At 32.5% G+C, this 16,524-nt stretch overlaps 1 protein-coding gene across 1 annotated transcript in view; it reads left to right on the forward strand.

Annotated features, from left to right (window-relative positions):
- The first annotated feature begins 5,197 nt into the window (after positions 1-5,197).
- LOC126890602 (probable aconitate hydratase, mitochondrial) overlaps positions 5,198-16,524 on the forward strand; it is an 80,824-nt gene continuing 69,497 nt past the window's right edge. The window contains exons 1-2 of the mRNA XM_050659674.1: positions 5,198-5,425; positions 13,720-13,947. Coding sequence (XP_050515631.1) covers positions 5,396-5,425; positions 13,720-13,947 — 258 coding nt within the window. The 5' untranslated portion in view covers positions 5,198-5,395. The remainder of the gene's footprint in view (positions 5,426-13,719; positions 13,948-16,524) is intronic.

The following is a 16,524-nucleotide window of genomic DNA, read 5'->3' on the forward strand; positions in this document are numbered from 1 at the left end:
TCGCTACGACAGGAAAAGAAAAGAGATATAATATCAGCAATCACACCGGATCAATGGGACGAATATTTTGAAAAACTCCTAAATGAGGACAGAGCGGAATTTTTAAATAACAGTGATACCAGCAATGTAAATATCTTAGCCTCACCATTACGGGTAACAACAAAAGAAGTAGAAGAAGTATGTAAGTTTTTAAAAAATAACAAAGCACCAGGACCAGGGAACATACCAGCTGAACTAATAAAATATGGCACAACAAAATTATATGAGAACCTGGCTAAACTCTTTCAAAGATGCATCAACGGAGCGGAAATCCCAGAAGAATGGAAGACATCATGGATATCCACCATACATAAAAAAGGCAGACGGGATCAATGTGACAACTACAGAGGCATCGCTGTAACGAACTCGATCAGCCGAATATACGGAAAACTGATTAAAAATAAAATCGAAAACGAATATAAAGATATAGAAGCTGAAGAACAGGCAGGATTCAGGGCAGGGAGATCAACGGTTGACCATCTGTTTTGTATTACACAGATTATTGAGAAGAAACTGGCCGTTAACCAGGAGGTGCATCTGTTATATGTGGACTTAAGAAAAGCGTATGATAGCATCCCACAAAACAAACTATGGGAAGCATTAGAGAAAACCAATATAAGCGCAAATTTAATAACAGCGACGAAACAATTGTATACCAAAACTGCATCAAGGGTGAAAGTTGGAAGCAGGCTATCGAGAGGATTCCAAATTAGCAAAGGCCTAAAACAAGGGTGCTGCCTTTCACCGACATTATTTAAGATCTACCTCGAACAAACTCTAAAACTTTGGAAACGCAAATGCAAAAACATGGGATTACCGATCAGCAACAATACAATATACACTTTGTCATTTGCAGACGACCAACTTGTACTAGCGCAAGACTACGATGATATAGAATATATGACAAGGAAATTAATAGAGGAGTACACAAAAGGTGGTTTGGAAATAAACATAAAGAAGACCGAATATATGTGTATCGGTGGGACACAGCAGGACCTTACACTGGGGAATGGCGAAATTATTAAACATTGCGACGCATATAAATACCTTGGTATGACCATCACACAAGAAGGAAGCGTAGACCGGACGATAGAAGAAAGAAACAACCAGGGAAGAAAAGCAATTACCCTTCTCAATAGCATCCTCTGGGACCAGTCAATATCAAACAACAACAAACATAGAATATACAATACAATTGTTAAGAGTATAATCACTTACAGCAGTGAAGTATGGCAAATAAAAGAAAGATACAAGAGAAAACTTGAAGCAACAGAAATGGATTTCTGGAGGCGCTCAGCAGGAAAATCAAGATTAGAAAGGGTAACCAACAACAGAATTAGGGAAATAATGAATGTGAAACACACAATAGTAGATGACATTAGTACCAAACAGCTTAGATGGTATGGACACGTACAAAGAATGTCCGAAGAACGACTCCCGAAACAAATCCTAACGTGGACCCCTCATGGTAGACGAAAAAGAGGAAGACCCCGCCTGAGTTGGAGAGAAGGCATAAATCGAGAAATGAGAGAAAGAGAATTGGATGAAGACCTTTGGATGGACCGAAGTGAATGGCGACTAGGCATCGGAAGACGTAGGAGAACGTTTTAAAACCGATATATATATATATATATATATATATATATATATATATATATATATATATATATATATACATCAAAAAGAAAAAAGAACTCATTACCTAATCTTACTATTCTCAAAAATGCCCGAAGGTATTCCTAAGTGTTCCATCCTTATCGCGTGTTATAAAAGTTTAATTACCAGCCCCAAACGAAAACATATCGGATTACACGTAAAGAATTTGGAAAATCCGACGAATAACATATAACTTCGTTGAAGGCCCTAAACCATAGACGTTACAGCCACCTTGGATTTTCTCCTGATCTCTTCGTTTTTTATGTTGTGTCACAAAGTTATTCCTAAAATAGATAACTCCATTCTTCTCTGTGTGCCTCTCAGTTTGGTAGTCGAGGCTTATTTTGTTAAGGTAAGTGGTTCTGCTCCGTATGTTAACACTGGGAGGACGGATTAATAAAATACTTTTCTCTTCGGGTATGTGGGTAGCGCACTTTTAAGTTTCTCTCAGTTTTCCACATGCTGTTCACCCAAGACCGATTCATCTCTTCGTAGATGATGATTATCTATGTTCAAAAGTCTGATTATCCCTGCCACTGCCAATCATAATTTCATGTCATAATATGTAGGTATTTATATTTATCTACGAGCTCTATTCCTTGTCCACCAATACTGATGCTATTATTGTTGGATAAGAAATTTGTCATTTTCGTTTTCGAGATGCTTATATTTAAACCTACATTTTCTGTAGCCACGAGTTCCTGTACCTTATCTCTTACCATTCCTAGATCCTCAGCTATTTATGACTGGGTCATCGGCGAGACGTAAGTTGTTTAGATATTCTCCATCTATTTTTATTCCCTTTGAAATCTATAATCCAATTTCTTAAAAACCAGGTTCCAGCACGGTGTTAAAAGTTTTAGGTGACAATGGTGTATTAAAATCGGCTCAGCTTTACTTTCGATCGCCGATAATGAAACACCAAATTAAAGCACAAACTTTATTTCTCTAACACACTATACCCGGGAGCCCTCAAAGGACATCGCACACATCTTATGGAAAATATAATGTCACTCAAATTCAATACAATTTATACGAATAGATGCGTTTTAAATTAACGGTCAAATCTTATCATTGCGCCAACTCTATATTTTCAATAATAAGAGCAGACATTGATATAAATAAATCTGAAATCAAATGGGTACGTACATAAGTTAGAGAGAGAAAAAATATTTTAAAATACCCAAATTGTCGGTACTCCATAAATCAGCGGATTAGTTTCACTAATCCGCTTAGACCCAGCGGGGTTTAAGCGCTTGTGAATAGTACCCAGAGCAATAGTAATTGTAACTGACAGTTTTACTGACTCCAAAAATGTGATTTCGATAAACTTTAATTGGAATTTGCGCCGTAATTAATCATAATTAAGAGTTGGCGCAATGATAAGATTTAACCATTAATTTAAATCGAATCTATTGGTATAAATTTTATTGAAATTGAGTGACATTATATTTTCCATAAGATGTGTGCGATGTCCTTTCTACTGATCGACGAAGCCTTACTGCGCGACTAGTCTGACGGTTAAACATGATAATCATCGATGATGAGACTACATGATGTCTCTTTGAATTGATTCGAATAAATGTAGTACTTAAAGCCATATCTTGACTTTTTGAATTAACTCGAATGAATGAATCTAAATTGAATTAATATTTTCTCGGTGGCACTAGTATTGGGGTAAGGGCCCACGCGACTAGCGAACAAAGGTTTTCATTTATTTATCAAAATAATGTGCCATAGCCGAAATTATTGTTTATGATTTGTAACAATCAACTAAATTAGCAGGTCGCACCTGTAATTATACAACAACAAATTGCGTAAGTGTGACATACGGGGTGACAAAAAGATTGTTTAATATCAGATATGAAAATTGAATGTTTGAGATTAAACAATGGGTCTCCTTTGGGTCTCCTTAGGGCCGGTACTTTATGCAACTTTCCCGATTAAACCTCGGTTAGCGGAATTTTACATGACAAAATTCCTCTAACCAGGGTTTATTCGGGACAGAAAGTTACATAAAGTACCGGCCCTTATAGAGTGTCAAACTTAACAAGAAAAACATTTCTTTTCATCCACCCGGTGTAATTTCAAAAAAGAAGTTTAAGTAAACCATTGCCCAACGGTGTAAACACCAAAGAAAAATCTAAAATAATAAAAAAACATTAGCAGAATTTGTTAATAATCGGTTCACGAAAAAATCAACTATAAAATGAGCATACAGTGGAACCCCGATAAGTCGGCCCCCGATAACCCGGAAGTCCGGCTAACCCGGACAGATTTTCATCAGACAAAACAAAAAATTTTTCATTTTGACAGGGCTTTTTACCAAGCAATAAACAATACTGTATACAACTGTACGTAATTTAGATGTACTGTGCATATGTATTTTAAGTTTTTGCAATTATAATGTGTATTTGTTCATTATTTATATGTATTTTACTAATAGTAGGGGAGCAAAGTATGCTAAATGTACAGTCACTCGAGCGTTATGGGAACCTATTGGGTTGTGAAGAGTAGGTCCTAAAACCAAAAAAAGTTAAGGAAAGTTTTCCATTTTAGTGGGCGCTTGCCATTTTTTAATTTAATTTTTCATTTCCAACAATCGTTTTTTCCGATTATAACGCCATCTATCCATAATTCGAAAAATGTATCGAAAAAAAGTTACTTATTTTTACGTAAGGAGTCCAAATCTGCATTAAAAATGGGTGCTCCTATTTAAGATTTTAAAGTAACCCCCACCCCACTCCCGTGGGGGGCCGTGTTTGGTGCCATTCGATAGATTTTTAAAAATATTGAATAAGTGTATTTTACAGTTTTTCGATTTGATGTTCATTTCGCGAAATATCGCGGGATTCGTATTTAAAATATTAAATTTACCCCCACCCTCCTCCGTGGGAAGTCGTGTTTGGTATCATTCGATAGATTTTTAAAAAGTATTGAGCAAATATTTTTTAGTTTTTTGATATGTCATTCATTTCGCGAAATATTCGCTTTTTTCTTGTGAAACTTTGGAACTCACCCATTTCCTTACGCCCGGCCCAAATCGTCAGATTTTTGAAATATACACTCTCTTGCATGTACTTATCTTACCTTATCTTAATCTGACAATTTCGAGTTTTGTAAGGATATATTTTTTTTTCGGGCCCCCCTTAACAAACTCCCCTGTGTTTTAAGAGCCAATATATGGTAGAGGTACATCTGCAGGGTACCAGGTTTCTCACCATATGATAATCTGAAGCGCTCGAGTAACTGCAAAAACCCCCGCTTGGGCTCTCCTACCATAATTTTTACCATATTCTCCGGCTAACCCGGATTTTCGATAACCCGGATCGGCCGCGGTCCCGATTAATCCGACTTATCGAGATTCCACTGTAATTTTAGGCGACGCATAACTTTTGAATCTATGTGTATTACCAACTATTCGATTTGAATAAAAGCTGTCTTCAAAATCGACTGTGCTATGAATCGATTAAAATATTTTCGGACACCTTATGATTTCAGACGTTTGCGCATGCAGCGCCATCTATACAATCGCCACAGCGCAGTTTGCAAAATCGGGCAAATTCCAAAAAAAATTGGAGGTTATTTATTAAGTGATTATCAGCAATTCAAACCACTTGATCGCGGCTAGAGAGGCCCGAGCAGTGGAAAGTTCAAATTTTGTATTTTTATAAAAAAAGTTCGTCGTGAATATATAACCATGGCCTCCTGTATTCGAATTATAAGTCGAGTGAGTATTTTTGATTTATAAAAAAAATTACGTCTCGATTAATTATTACATACGAATTAGGTATCATATTCCTTATTTCTAGATCACCGTGTACATTTATTGTCTTTCCGTTTATTTATGCCGAACGACTTTTTGAAAAAGATTTTGATTATGTAACTTGTCCATCTATTTAAAATAGGATTCGCACTCAATAGTTCAAATATTAGATAACTTTTGCAGCTCTTAATTTTTTTTGAAGTCAATAAAATAGACAAGAATATTAATTTGCGGATTGTTATTTAACTTATTTCTATTGATAACTTTAGACTTTAAAATCAATGAATTTAACATCAAGAAGGCGAGATATTTCAAATAAAAGAGATACCTAAATGAAATCTGAGCCTACTTTATTTTAAACATTGGAAATAAATAATAAAAAAAGTAATTTGCAAATAACATTCTCTAGATGACAGGTCACAATATTCTCTGGACTACTTATATTATCTGTTTATCCCAAAAGGAAAAAATACTGGACCTAAAATTTAATAAAATGGAAACAAGAAGAATATATGAATTTTCCTAAATGGTATACCCGAGAGTTAAGAAACTGCATCATTGCTAAAAAGAAAGCTCATAAGAAATTTAAAGTGACCAGGTTACCTCAAGACTATAATGAATTTTCTAGATTAAGGTTGATATGCAAGTCCTTATCAGGTCAAGCATACAATCAATTTGTAGCAAACGTTGAACATACACTTCCCAGTAACATTAAAAGCTTCTGGAGGTTCGTAAATTCTAAAAGGAACAATAATAGCATTCTGAACACTTTAAACAATAATGGCCAAACCAGTTCCGATGGTCCTACCATAGCCAAGATGTTTGCTCAGTACTTTGCTGCAGTGTATAGTGAGGACGAATGTCCTATTCCAAATAGTGCAAGGGCTAACACTAGTTTCAAAATTACTGGTTGTGACTTATCTATTTCAGAGGTATATACCAAATTATCCCAGCTAAACATACATAAGGGTCCAGGGCCTGATGGAATCCCACCCAAGTTACTGAAATACTATAGTTTTAATCTTGCTAGTCCCTTATTTTTTATTTTTCAAAAATCATTACAAACGAGTGAATTCCCTCCCGTTTGGAAAGTTAGTTTTATATTACCGATATTCAAGAATGGTGATATCAGCAGGGTTCAGAGCTACAGACCTATTAGTATCCTTAATACTATACCTAAACTGTTCGAGAGTTTAATATGTGACAAAATTAAGCCTACTATACAAAATGTAATCATTGAATAGTATGGTTTTGTTATGGGGAGATCAACTGAAATGAACTTGTTAAATTATACCTATTTCTTAAATGAAGCATTGGAAAGCAAACAACAGGTAGATGCGATTTATACAGATTTTTCCAAGGCATTCGATAGGGTCAACCATATGTTATTGTTACATAAGATCGAACAGTTAGGTTTCTCTGATCCTCTGCTTAGTTGGATTCGAAATTATCTATTAGATAGAAGGCAGATAGTTCGTATTAAGAATTATTTCTCTAATGAAATTATAGTTAAATCAGGGGTACCTCAAGGCTCCCACTTTGGACCTATCCTTTTTAATTTATTTATAAACGACATAAATAAAAGTTTCAATTTTGCTCAATTTCTTTTATTTGCTGATGGTCTTAATCAATCAGATCTTAATGGTCTTGTGGAATGGTGCTCACTTAATGGTATGGACTTAAATGCAAACAAATGCCATGCCATAACTTTTACTCGACTAAGAAACTTTGAGAATAATTCTTACTATATACGGGACACTAGGTTACAATTAGTTGACTCAGTTATAGATCTGGGTGTTATCCTTGACACTAACTTGAATTTCAACCTACACATTAATAGCATGGTTTCTAAGTCATTAAAGATGCTTAGCTTTGTTAAAAGATGTAGCTAAGACTTTACGACTGGTCTTTCTTTAAAACTTCTTTATTGTTCTTTGGTTAGACCACATTTAGATTATGCATCATGTGTTTGGTCACCTCAATATAATTTAATGTTGTTCTGAAGCTATTTCCTTGTGGCATTTTTATATTTAACTATTTTAAATGGGAAATAAGTTAATAAATTCATTTTTTTGGTAAAATTGTGGCTTATTTCCCATTTAAAATAGTTCTCAATATAATTGTCATATTAATAAAATCGAACAAGTTCAGTGTAAATTCTTACGTTATTATGCTTATAAGATGCATCTCACTGGTCAAAGTTATGAGTCTTTACTGCAAATTATTCGACTTGACTCATTACAGAGTCGTCGTCAACATAAAGATCTTTGCTTCTCATATAACTTAATTCATGGTTATAAATTCTGTATCTCACTCTTAAATAAAATTGGTCTACGTGTACCTTCAAGAACCACCCGTTCTGTGACCACCTTCCATGAAGTCATTAACCGTACAAGCTATGGTTCAAGTTCCTATCTCTGTAAAACTATTAAATTAGCAAACACATTATCTCCACATATTGATTTCTTTATGAACGACTTTACTGCGTTTTCCACACAATTACATTTATATTTAACTTAATGTTCTAATTTCATGACTGATTTGTCAATTACTGGTATTGTCTTTGTTCTAAGATAAGTTGTAGGTATTTGTCAATTGCAAAATGTTTTAGATATTTAGATTTTTTACTTTATATTATAGGACTAGCTCTTAATTGTTAAATGAGAGCAAGTATTTTTATTTTTTTTTATTATTGTTTAGTATGTATTTACCAATTTTGTGCGTACTACTTAGATCTTATTTTGAATTGTTTTTCTAATTTGTGTGACATTTTAATTGTATCATGTACTAATGGACTTCGGTCCGTCAATAAATAATAAATGATATAGAATATTCTTCTACTTTTTTGTATAGACATGACCGTGTGTTTTTTCAATCTGCCTCCAGGAAATTGTTCCGTCGTTTTCATGGTCTTATTGATTGTCTTCCTATAGGGCTTTTTATCGATTGTCATTTGTTTTGAGCTTCTGTCATGTATCATCTAATATATCTACTTCATACATTATTGGTATATATGATTATGATACAAACCAAAGACGTATGACGTAGATATCTTAATATTATACAACACATGTCAGAAGCTCGAAACAAATGACAGTGAAAAGCCCTATTGGGGAACCATCTCTCACTCTTACTCTCTTGTGTTGTCATTTCATTCTACTCTTCTGTTTCTTACCCAGTTATTAATGTTATCCATCTTGCATCTCCGTCGAATATCTGTACTTCTAGCTCTGTCGCATAGAGTCTTACCATCGATTGTTCGAAGGATTTTCATCTATGCTGTTTTGAGCAATCTTTTTGTCCTCTCTGCGTAACTCAGTGTTTCTGCTGTGTATGATATTATTATCGGCCTGATAACTGTTTTGTAAATTCTACCTTTCATTTATTTCCTATATTTTTATTTCTCCATATTGTGCCGTTCAGGCAACCTGCTGCTCTGTTTTCTCTATTCACTTTATCTTCCATTTCTGTGTCAAGCTTTCCGTAGCTGAATAGTGTGATGCTTAGATATAAATAATTAAAGAATATACTAATTAAATACCAAAATAACAAAGTTATACCAAGTTCATAGATATCAGTATTTTGAGATTATATTACCTTTGTTACATTGATTTTGAAAAAGCATTTGGCAAAGTGAGACATGAACAATTAGTTCAAATTCTAAAGACAAAAAACATAGACAAAAGGGACTTATCAATAATATCAAAGCCAATAGATAATGAACCCAGTTCAGAAATTGAAATCAGGAGATACATTACTACTATTCAGTGTATATACAGGGTGAGTCATGAGGAACTGTACATACTCCTACCTCGTGTAGAGGCTCCTATGGGGAATAACAAATGACCATTAAAAAGTGTCTGCTCCCATTGTTTAATAATATATATGGCGAGTTTCGCATTTTGACAGAAATTTGTATTCGTCATAATTTTTGAACGGTCAGATCGATGTGTCTCTTATTTTGGTCAATCGCTATACTATTACCACCTAATCAACTGATTTATTCAAACTAGAAAAAAATCAGGTCCGGCTTCAAAAAAATTAGTTCGTTTGGGTCTTAGAAAAAATTTCACCCTGTATACGCTTTTTGAAAACTATAATAAGAATTTTACAAATTAGACAAATAAACAATTAAAATGACATATTTATTTTTTTTCCCACACTATTACTTACTTTTTTTAACAAAAATCAAATTTGAGTAAGAATTAAAAGTTTGCTAAAGTGAACCATAGATTTTAAAAAATTAACTTTTATTACAAAAATTCATTTTTTTAACAAATATTTAATTTACGTTACCACGCAATCAACTGATTTATTCAAACTAGAAAAGAATCAGGTCCGGATTTAAAAAATTAGTTCGTTTTGTTCTTAGAAAAATTTCACCCTGTATACTCTTTCTGAAAACTCTAATATGAATTTTACAAATTAGACAAATAGGCAATTAAAATGGCGTATTTATTTTTTTCTCCACACGATTACTTAATTTTTTATTAAAAAATCAAATTTGTCATCATCGGAATTTTAACCTAAAAATGAAAAAAAAAAGTGAAATCACGGTTTAACTCGCTACAACTCTGTTCCATTTTAATATTTTTTTTCTGAACTTTTACAGCACATATCTCTTACCATTGTGAAGACTATGAAAATTGTTGTAGACTTTCCGTCTTCTTCTCATAAAAGTTATGAATTTAAAAAAATAAAAGGTGCAGATTCGTGAATTTTGCAAAGTTAAATCGCAAAAATTAAGTGAAAAAATTTAAAATTTATCTATTTGATCACGTCTATGTTAAACTAGAGTCCAAAGAGAAGTGTTATGGGCTTTAGATCTAGACGTGGTATAGAAAAAAAAAAATGGTGAAGCTTTTAATTTTAAGAAAAACGTTGTTTAATTTTTTTTTATTTTTATGGTAAAATTCCGATTTTTGACAAAATTGATTTTTTAATAAAAAATTAAATGATCGTGTGGGGAAAAAAATAAATACGCCATCTTAATTGCCCATTTGTCTAATTTGTAAAATTTATACTAGAGTTTTCAAAAAGCGTATACAGGGTGATTTTTTTCCAAGACCAAAACGAACTAATTTTTTAAATCCGGGTCTGATTTTTTTCTAGTTTGAATAAATCAGTTGATTGGGTGGTAACATAAATTAAATATTTGTTAAAAAAAAAAAGTTAATTTTTGTAATAAATGTAAATTTTTTAAAATCTGGTTTCTAGTAAATATGGTTCACTTTACCAAACTTTTAATTATTCATAGTCAAATTTGATTTTTTTATAAAAAATTAAGTAATCGTGTGGGGAAAAAAATAAATATGCCATTTTAATTGCCTATTTGTCTAATGTGTAGGATTCATATTAGAGTTTTCAAAAAACGTATACAGGGTGAAATTTTTTCTAAGACCAAAACGAACTAATTTTTTAAATCCGGGCCTGATTTTTTTCTAGTTTGTATAAATCAGTTGATTGGGTGGTAACATAATTTAAATATTTGTTCAAAAAAAATTAATTTTTGTAATAAAAGTTATTTTTTTTTAATCTATGGTTCACTTTACCAAACTTTTAATTCATACTCAAATTTGATTTTTTTATAAAAAATTAAGTAATCGTGTGGGGAAAAAATAAATATGTCATTTTAATTGCCTATTTGTCTTAATTTGTAAAATTCATATTATAGTTTTTAAAAAGCTTATACAGGGTGAAATTTTTTCTAAGACCCAAACGAACTAATTTTTTTGAAGCCGGACCTGATTTTTTTCTAGTTTGAATAAATCAGTTGTAGTGATGTTGAAAAAGTAACTATTCGTTACAAAGTACTCGTTACTTACGAATACCGAAAGTAACGATTACTATACAGAGACGCAAATCGTTACTTTGATTACTCTGATTACTTCGTTACTTCGTACCAATCGTATCAGAGCGAGTAACGACTATTGTATCTACTTTGATTACTCTGATTACTTCGTTACCTCGTACCAATCGTATCAGAGCGAGTAACAACTATTGTATCTACTTTGATTACTTTGATTACGCTGATTACTTCGTACCAATCGTATCAGAGCGAGTAACGACTATTGTATCTAATTTGATTACTTTGATTACTCTGATTACTTCGTACTTCTTGAAGGTCGTTATTATATCGGAATCCCTATACAAAATACCTATCTACTGAGAAATACGATTCTCGATATGATTACCGGTACTCAAATAAAAAAGTAACAAAAGTAATCATAGTAATCAAATATGAAATCATTTTTATCTCTTAAACAGATCGGTGAAGGTCGTTGTTATATCCGAATACCTATACAAAATACCTACCTACTGAAAAATACGATTCTCGATATGATTACCGGTACTCAAATACAAAAGTAATCATAGTAATCAAAGTAACGACTACTGTAAATGATTACTTTATACAAAATACCTACCTGCTGAGAAATACGATTTTCGATATGATTACCGGTACTCAAATACAAAAGTAATCATAGTAATCAAAGTAACGAATACTGTAAATGATTACTTTATACAAAAGTAACGATTTGTAACGAATACTCGAAAGTAACTATTACCAACATCACTAATCAGTTGATTAGGTGGTAATAGTGTAATGATTGACCAAAATAAGAGACACATCGATCTGACCGTTCAAAAATTATGACGAATACAAATTTCTGTCAAAATGCGAAACTCGCCCTGCATATTATTAAACAATGGGAGCAGACACTTTTTAATGGTCATTTGTTATTCCCCATAGGGGCCTCTATACGAGGTAGGAGTATGTACAGTTCCTCATGACTCACCCTGTATAGTTAATCCATTTTTGAAGAAGCATTATGCCGGATTTATACTCAGCTATTGCCACTGCTGCTGTCGTTGACGGAAATATTGCCCGAAATACGATATCGATGCGAGTGAGGTGTTTACATCAGTTCCTCGCCGTTCCTCGTCAATGTCTTCACAACTCATTACCGAATGACTCACAAGAAAGGAAGGTGATGACAGCATCGTCTTGCTCCCTTACTCACTTGACGCTTTGCCGGCGGCAAGTGAGAGAGAGAGAGTAGTTGAATGTGAATACCCACTCGTCCTCGCGCTGCTTCCCTTTGACTTCCGCCACAGAAGACCGACTCTTGGGGTATGTAGGTGCAATAGCAATAGCATGACGAGCAGCAGCGCGAGTGAGCTATTTACACATTCACGCTGCCCACTTCCCTGTCCAATTCCCTGCCGAACAGGGCTGAGTATAAATCCGGTATTACTATCTGCAAGTGAAGGAATAATAATTAATGGAAGAACTATTAAAAAGATAAAATGCAGATGACACAGTGATTATGACAAGCATGTCTTTTCAGAAAGACCTAATCATGATTATTTCACCAGAAATTCTACCTTTGCTGTCTATTTACTGATCCCGTCCTCTGAGTTAGTATAGAAATCTATATTATATTTCGCAAAAAAAATATACAACCATCTCCCTCTACAACTTAAATCTGCATCATTTTTCCCCAAATTCCATAAACTGACAAAAGCCTATTTATATGAAAGACCATATTATTCACTAGAAAAATTTCTTAATCAATTACTAAGAAATTACAGTACCCCTATGTACAAGTAGTATTTTTCACCTATATTTGGGTGCCATATCCAGTAGCTTAACTTATTTTATTAAACTTATTACAGTGGACTCTCTCTATAACGAACACGGATATTAAGAGGTTTTGCTTATAACGAGGTACACTAGATGTCCCATGAAAGAGATGTCCCTCGACAAAATATTCAAAATTACATCCGCAATCTTGGACCGCGTTTGTTGCTACCTGTTGATCGCTACTTTAGCCTCTTAAGATTATAGAATAAGAACTGCTAATAATCTCCTAAGTAGTTTTTAGATATCATAAGAATTAAGCAGTAGGTATATACATATTCAGATATATGAGAGCAGTGGTGGATCCAGAATGGGGGTGGGTGTCGCGGGGTCATGACCCCTCCCCTAACGAAAATAAATATAAATTCAATAATCCTAAAAAAAGCTGCCAAACAAAAAAAAATTAGGCCCATCCAAAAAATAATTGAAAACCCACTTATCCTAGGGGTGGTAAGACTTGCATTAGAGAAATGTAATTAAATGGCCATAAAGATCCATGACCCCCACAAAAAAATTTTCTGGATCCGCCACTGTATGACAGATATAACTTCCTTCCTTTCTTACTTTCTTTAAATTATTTCTATTTCTGTAACAAAATGCATTATCTTTTTTACAGACGAGTAACTCCAAAAGTCTCATGTTCAGTGAGATCCAATCAAGATGTTTTCACGTTTCACCCCTGGCTGCTGCTGCAGCTAAGGTTGCGATGAGCAAATTGGATACTGATCCAATTCCATACGAGAAATTAAACAAAACTCTTGGGGTAGTCAAGAAGAGGTTAGGAAGACCATTAACTCTTTCTGAAAAAGTCTTATACTCCCACATTGATCAACCAGAGTCCCAGGTAAGTAAGAACAATAGTTTTTCTTTAAATCTAGTTAGAATTATACAGGGTGAGGCAGATAAAGGGCCAATTAGAAATATCTCGAGAACTAAAGGTAAATGAATCATAAAAATTGGAATGAAGGAGTTTTGAAGAGTCAACTATTTTCATCTATTTCCTATTTCTGGTTATACTGGAATTTGCTTATGACTTCGTTTTTTAAAATAGGACACCCTATATATTTTTACAATTTTGGATTCTCCTCGATGTCTTCTTTCTTAAAATATGAGGTTTTGTAATATTATATAGGGTAGTTTAAAAGATAATTACGTTTTTTTTTATTAATTTCGTAGCAACATTCACACCCTGTAGAATTGTACTGGTTTGACATCAAAAACTCTTATGTTCAAATGATTCTACAGGATGTGAATGTTGCTACGAAATTAATAAAAAAAAGAATGTGTGTGTACTTTGTACGCACGTAAGAAGTTATACTTCTATTATATGATTTAAACGAAATTAATATACTTTTTATTTATATTTTATTTAAATATTAAACTAATTTATACTTACTACTTCTCAAACATTTTTATTAAAACAGTGCCAAAAATTAAAATAATAAAAGAATAAAACACACACAAACACATTAAAAATGCCACAAATGATTTCTGAACATTAATTATCGGAATTTTTTTTAACTAAATACGTATTTTCTGAAAATAAAATTATATAATAAATTTACTTACAATCATAAAATGTATAAAAAAAAATAAAAAAATAAAAGTTTTTATTGGGATTCGAACCAGCTATCAGCGCGGTTGGTATATTGGGGTTCATTCGCCTTAAACGCTTCGCCACGGAGGCAATGTGTCATTATGTGCGAAGATCGACTAACTAAAGGGATTAAGCTTTTGACATTTTTGAATTAAATTAAATTATTTTGATTTTGAATTGAAATGATTTAGAATTGAAAAAATACAACAAAACATAGAGTAAGAAAACAATATATTAGGTGAACATTGATAGAAATTTTGATGTTAATCAAATTATGTAAATAAAAGTATTACATACTATGTATTTTGGTAGGTTCAAATAGGTAGGTACCTATGATACATTTACAATTATTACGTACCTGTTGCTTTTAAAAACTATTTAAATGTCACTACAATTATAAACTTTTTTGTTTCTGTCCTCACAACAATAAAACTAATATATTATACATTTGTTTACCTTCATATTGAACAATTATTTGTTATTGACAGATCATTTCAACACCCAATCAGAGCCCGTATAACGACTAATACCATACTGTCGGTGTGCGCATGCGCGCAGATCAATATAAATTCACCCTCAATCCCAATCGCACCTAAAGAAGTATAACTTCAAAAAACGTATTTTTTATACTACCCTGTATAATATCTTTTACAAAACCTCATATCAAGAAAGAAAACATCGAGGAGAATTCAAAAATGTAAAAATATACAGGGTGTCCTGTTAAAAAAAACGAAGTTATAAGCAACTTCCGGTATAATCGGAAGGAGCAAATAGATAAAAATATTTTTATTAAATAGTTCACTCTTCAAAACCCCTTCATTCCAATTTTCATGATTCAGTTACCTTTAGTTCTCGAGTTATTCCTAATTGGCCCTTTATCTGCCTCACACTGTATATAGGGCACTTATTTATATTTTTTTTTCACAAATTATTTTAAAATTTGTGTAATTTTACTTGACATAAATGTACATACTTGTACTTTTCATCATTTAAACAGCTTGTACTGTACATATTTTAAACAAGAAATTATACAGAGATTACAATTTAAATAAAAACACTAATATTATGTATGTTATCTGCTAACAATTTTTGAAACTTTATTGTGTTAAAACTAAAATAAATAAATATCTTGTGATAATGAACTATTTTAACTATCTTGTTTTTATTTCAAATATTTAAGAGTTTATTATTAAAGTTTTTAACAATTTATATTATTTTATAAACAAAAAAATTGGTTTTTAAATATTTAAAGGGACTTTGTTTTATATCTGTAGATAACAGTAATAATTATTCATACTTATATATTTAATGTTTATGTTTTTAAATTATTTTAAATAATTATTGTTCTGCTATTCCGAGTGTAGACAAATCCAGCAAATCAAAAATCATGAAAATCGGTTCAGCTGTGCCTACTAACGCTGTCGGGTTCTTTTAGTTTTAATGATTTTTGACTTTTTGATATCACTCAGTATTAGTCAAAATAACGAAGTTTTTTGCAAAAAGAGCGAAAATCAGCATATTTATCGTTGTTAAACAAAAAATAAGTACAAAACAAAAAATATCTCAACAGCGTTGCCTCACGAAATGTCTAAAAAAATATATGCAAAATTTCAGGGGGATCGGTCTAGTAGTTTTTCAGTTACAATGTCCTCCGCCTTTGAAAAAAAAACAGTTTTAAGACAAACACGTTTAAAGTATTGTCAACTTTTTTTCACTTTCTTTTTTTTTTCTGTCAAATCGTAAAGTGATTCACACCGGAATATGTTTTAATACTCTTAATCTATCTTTTTCAATTTTTTGTCTCACGTGATCAAAATCACCGCA

Source organism: Diabrotica virgifera, chromosome 8 (assembly GCF_917563875.1).
Source record: "Diabrotica virgifera virgifera chromosome 8, PGI_DIABVI_V3a".
Classification (NCBI taxonomy): Eukaryota; Metazoa; Arthropoda; class Insecta; order Coleoptera; family Chrysomelidae; genus Diabrotica; species Diabrotica virgifera.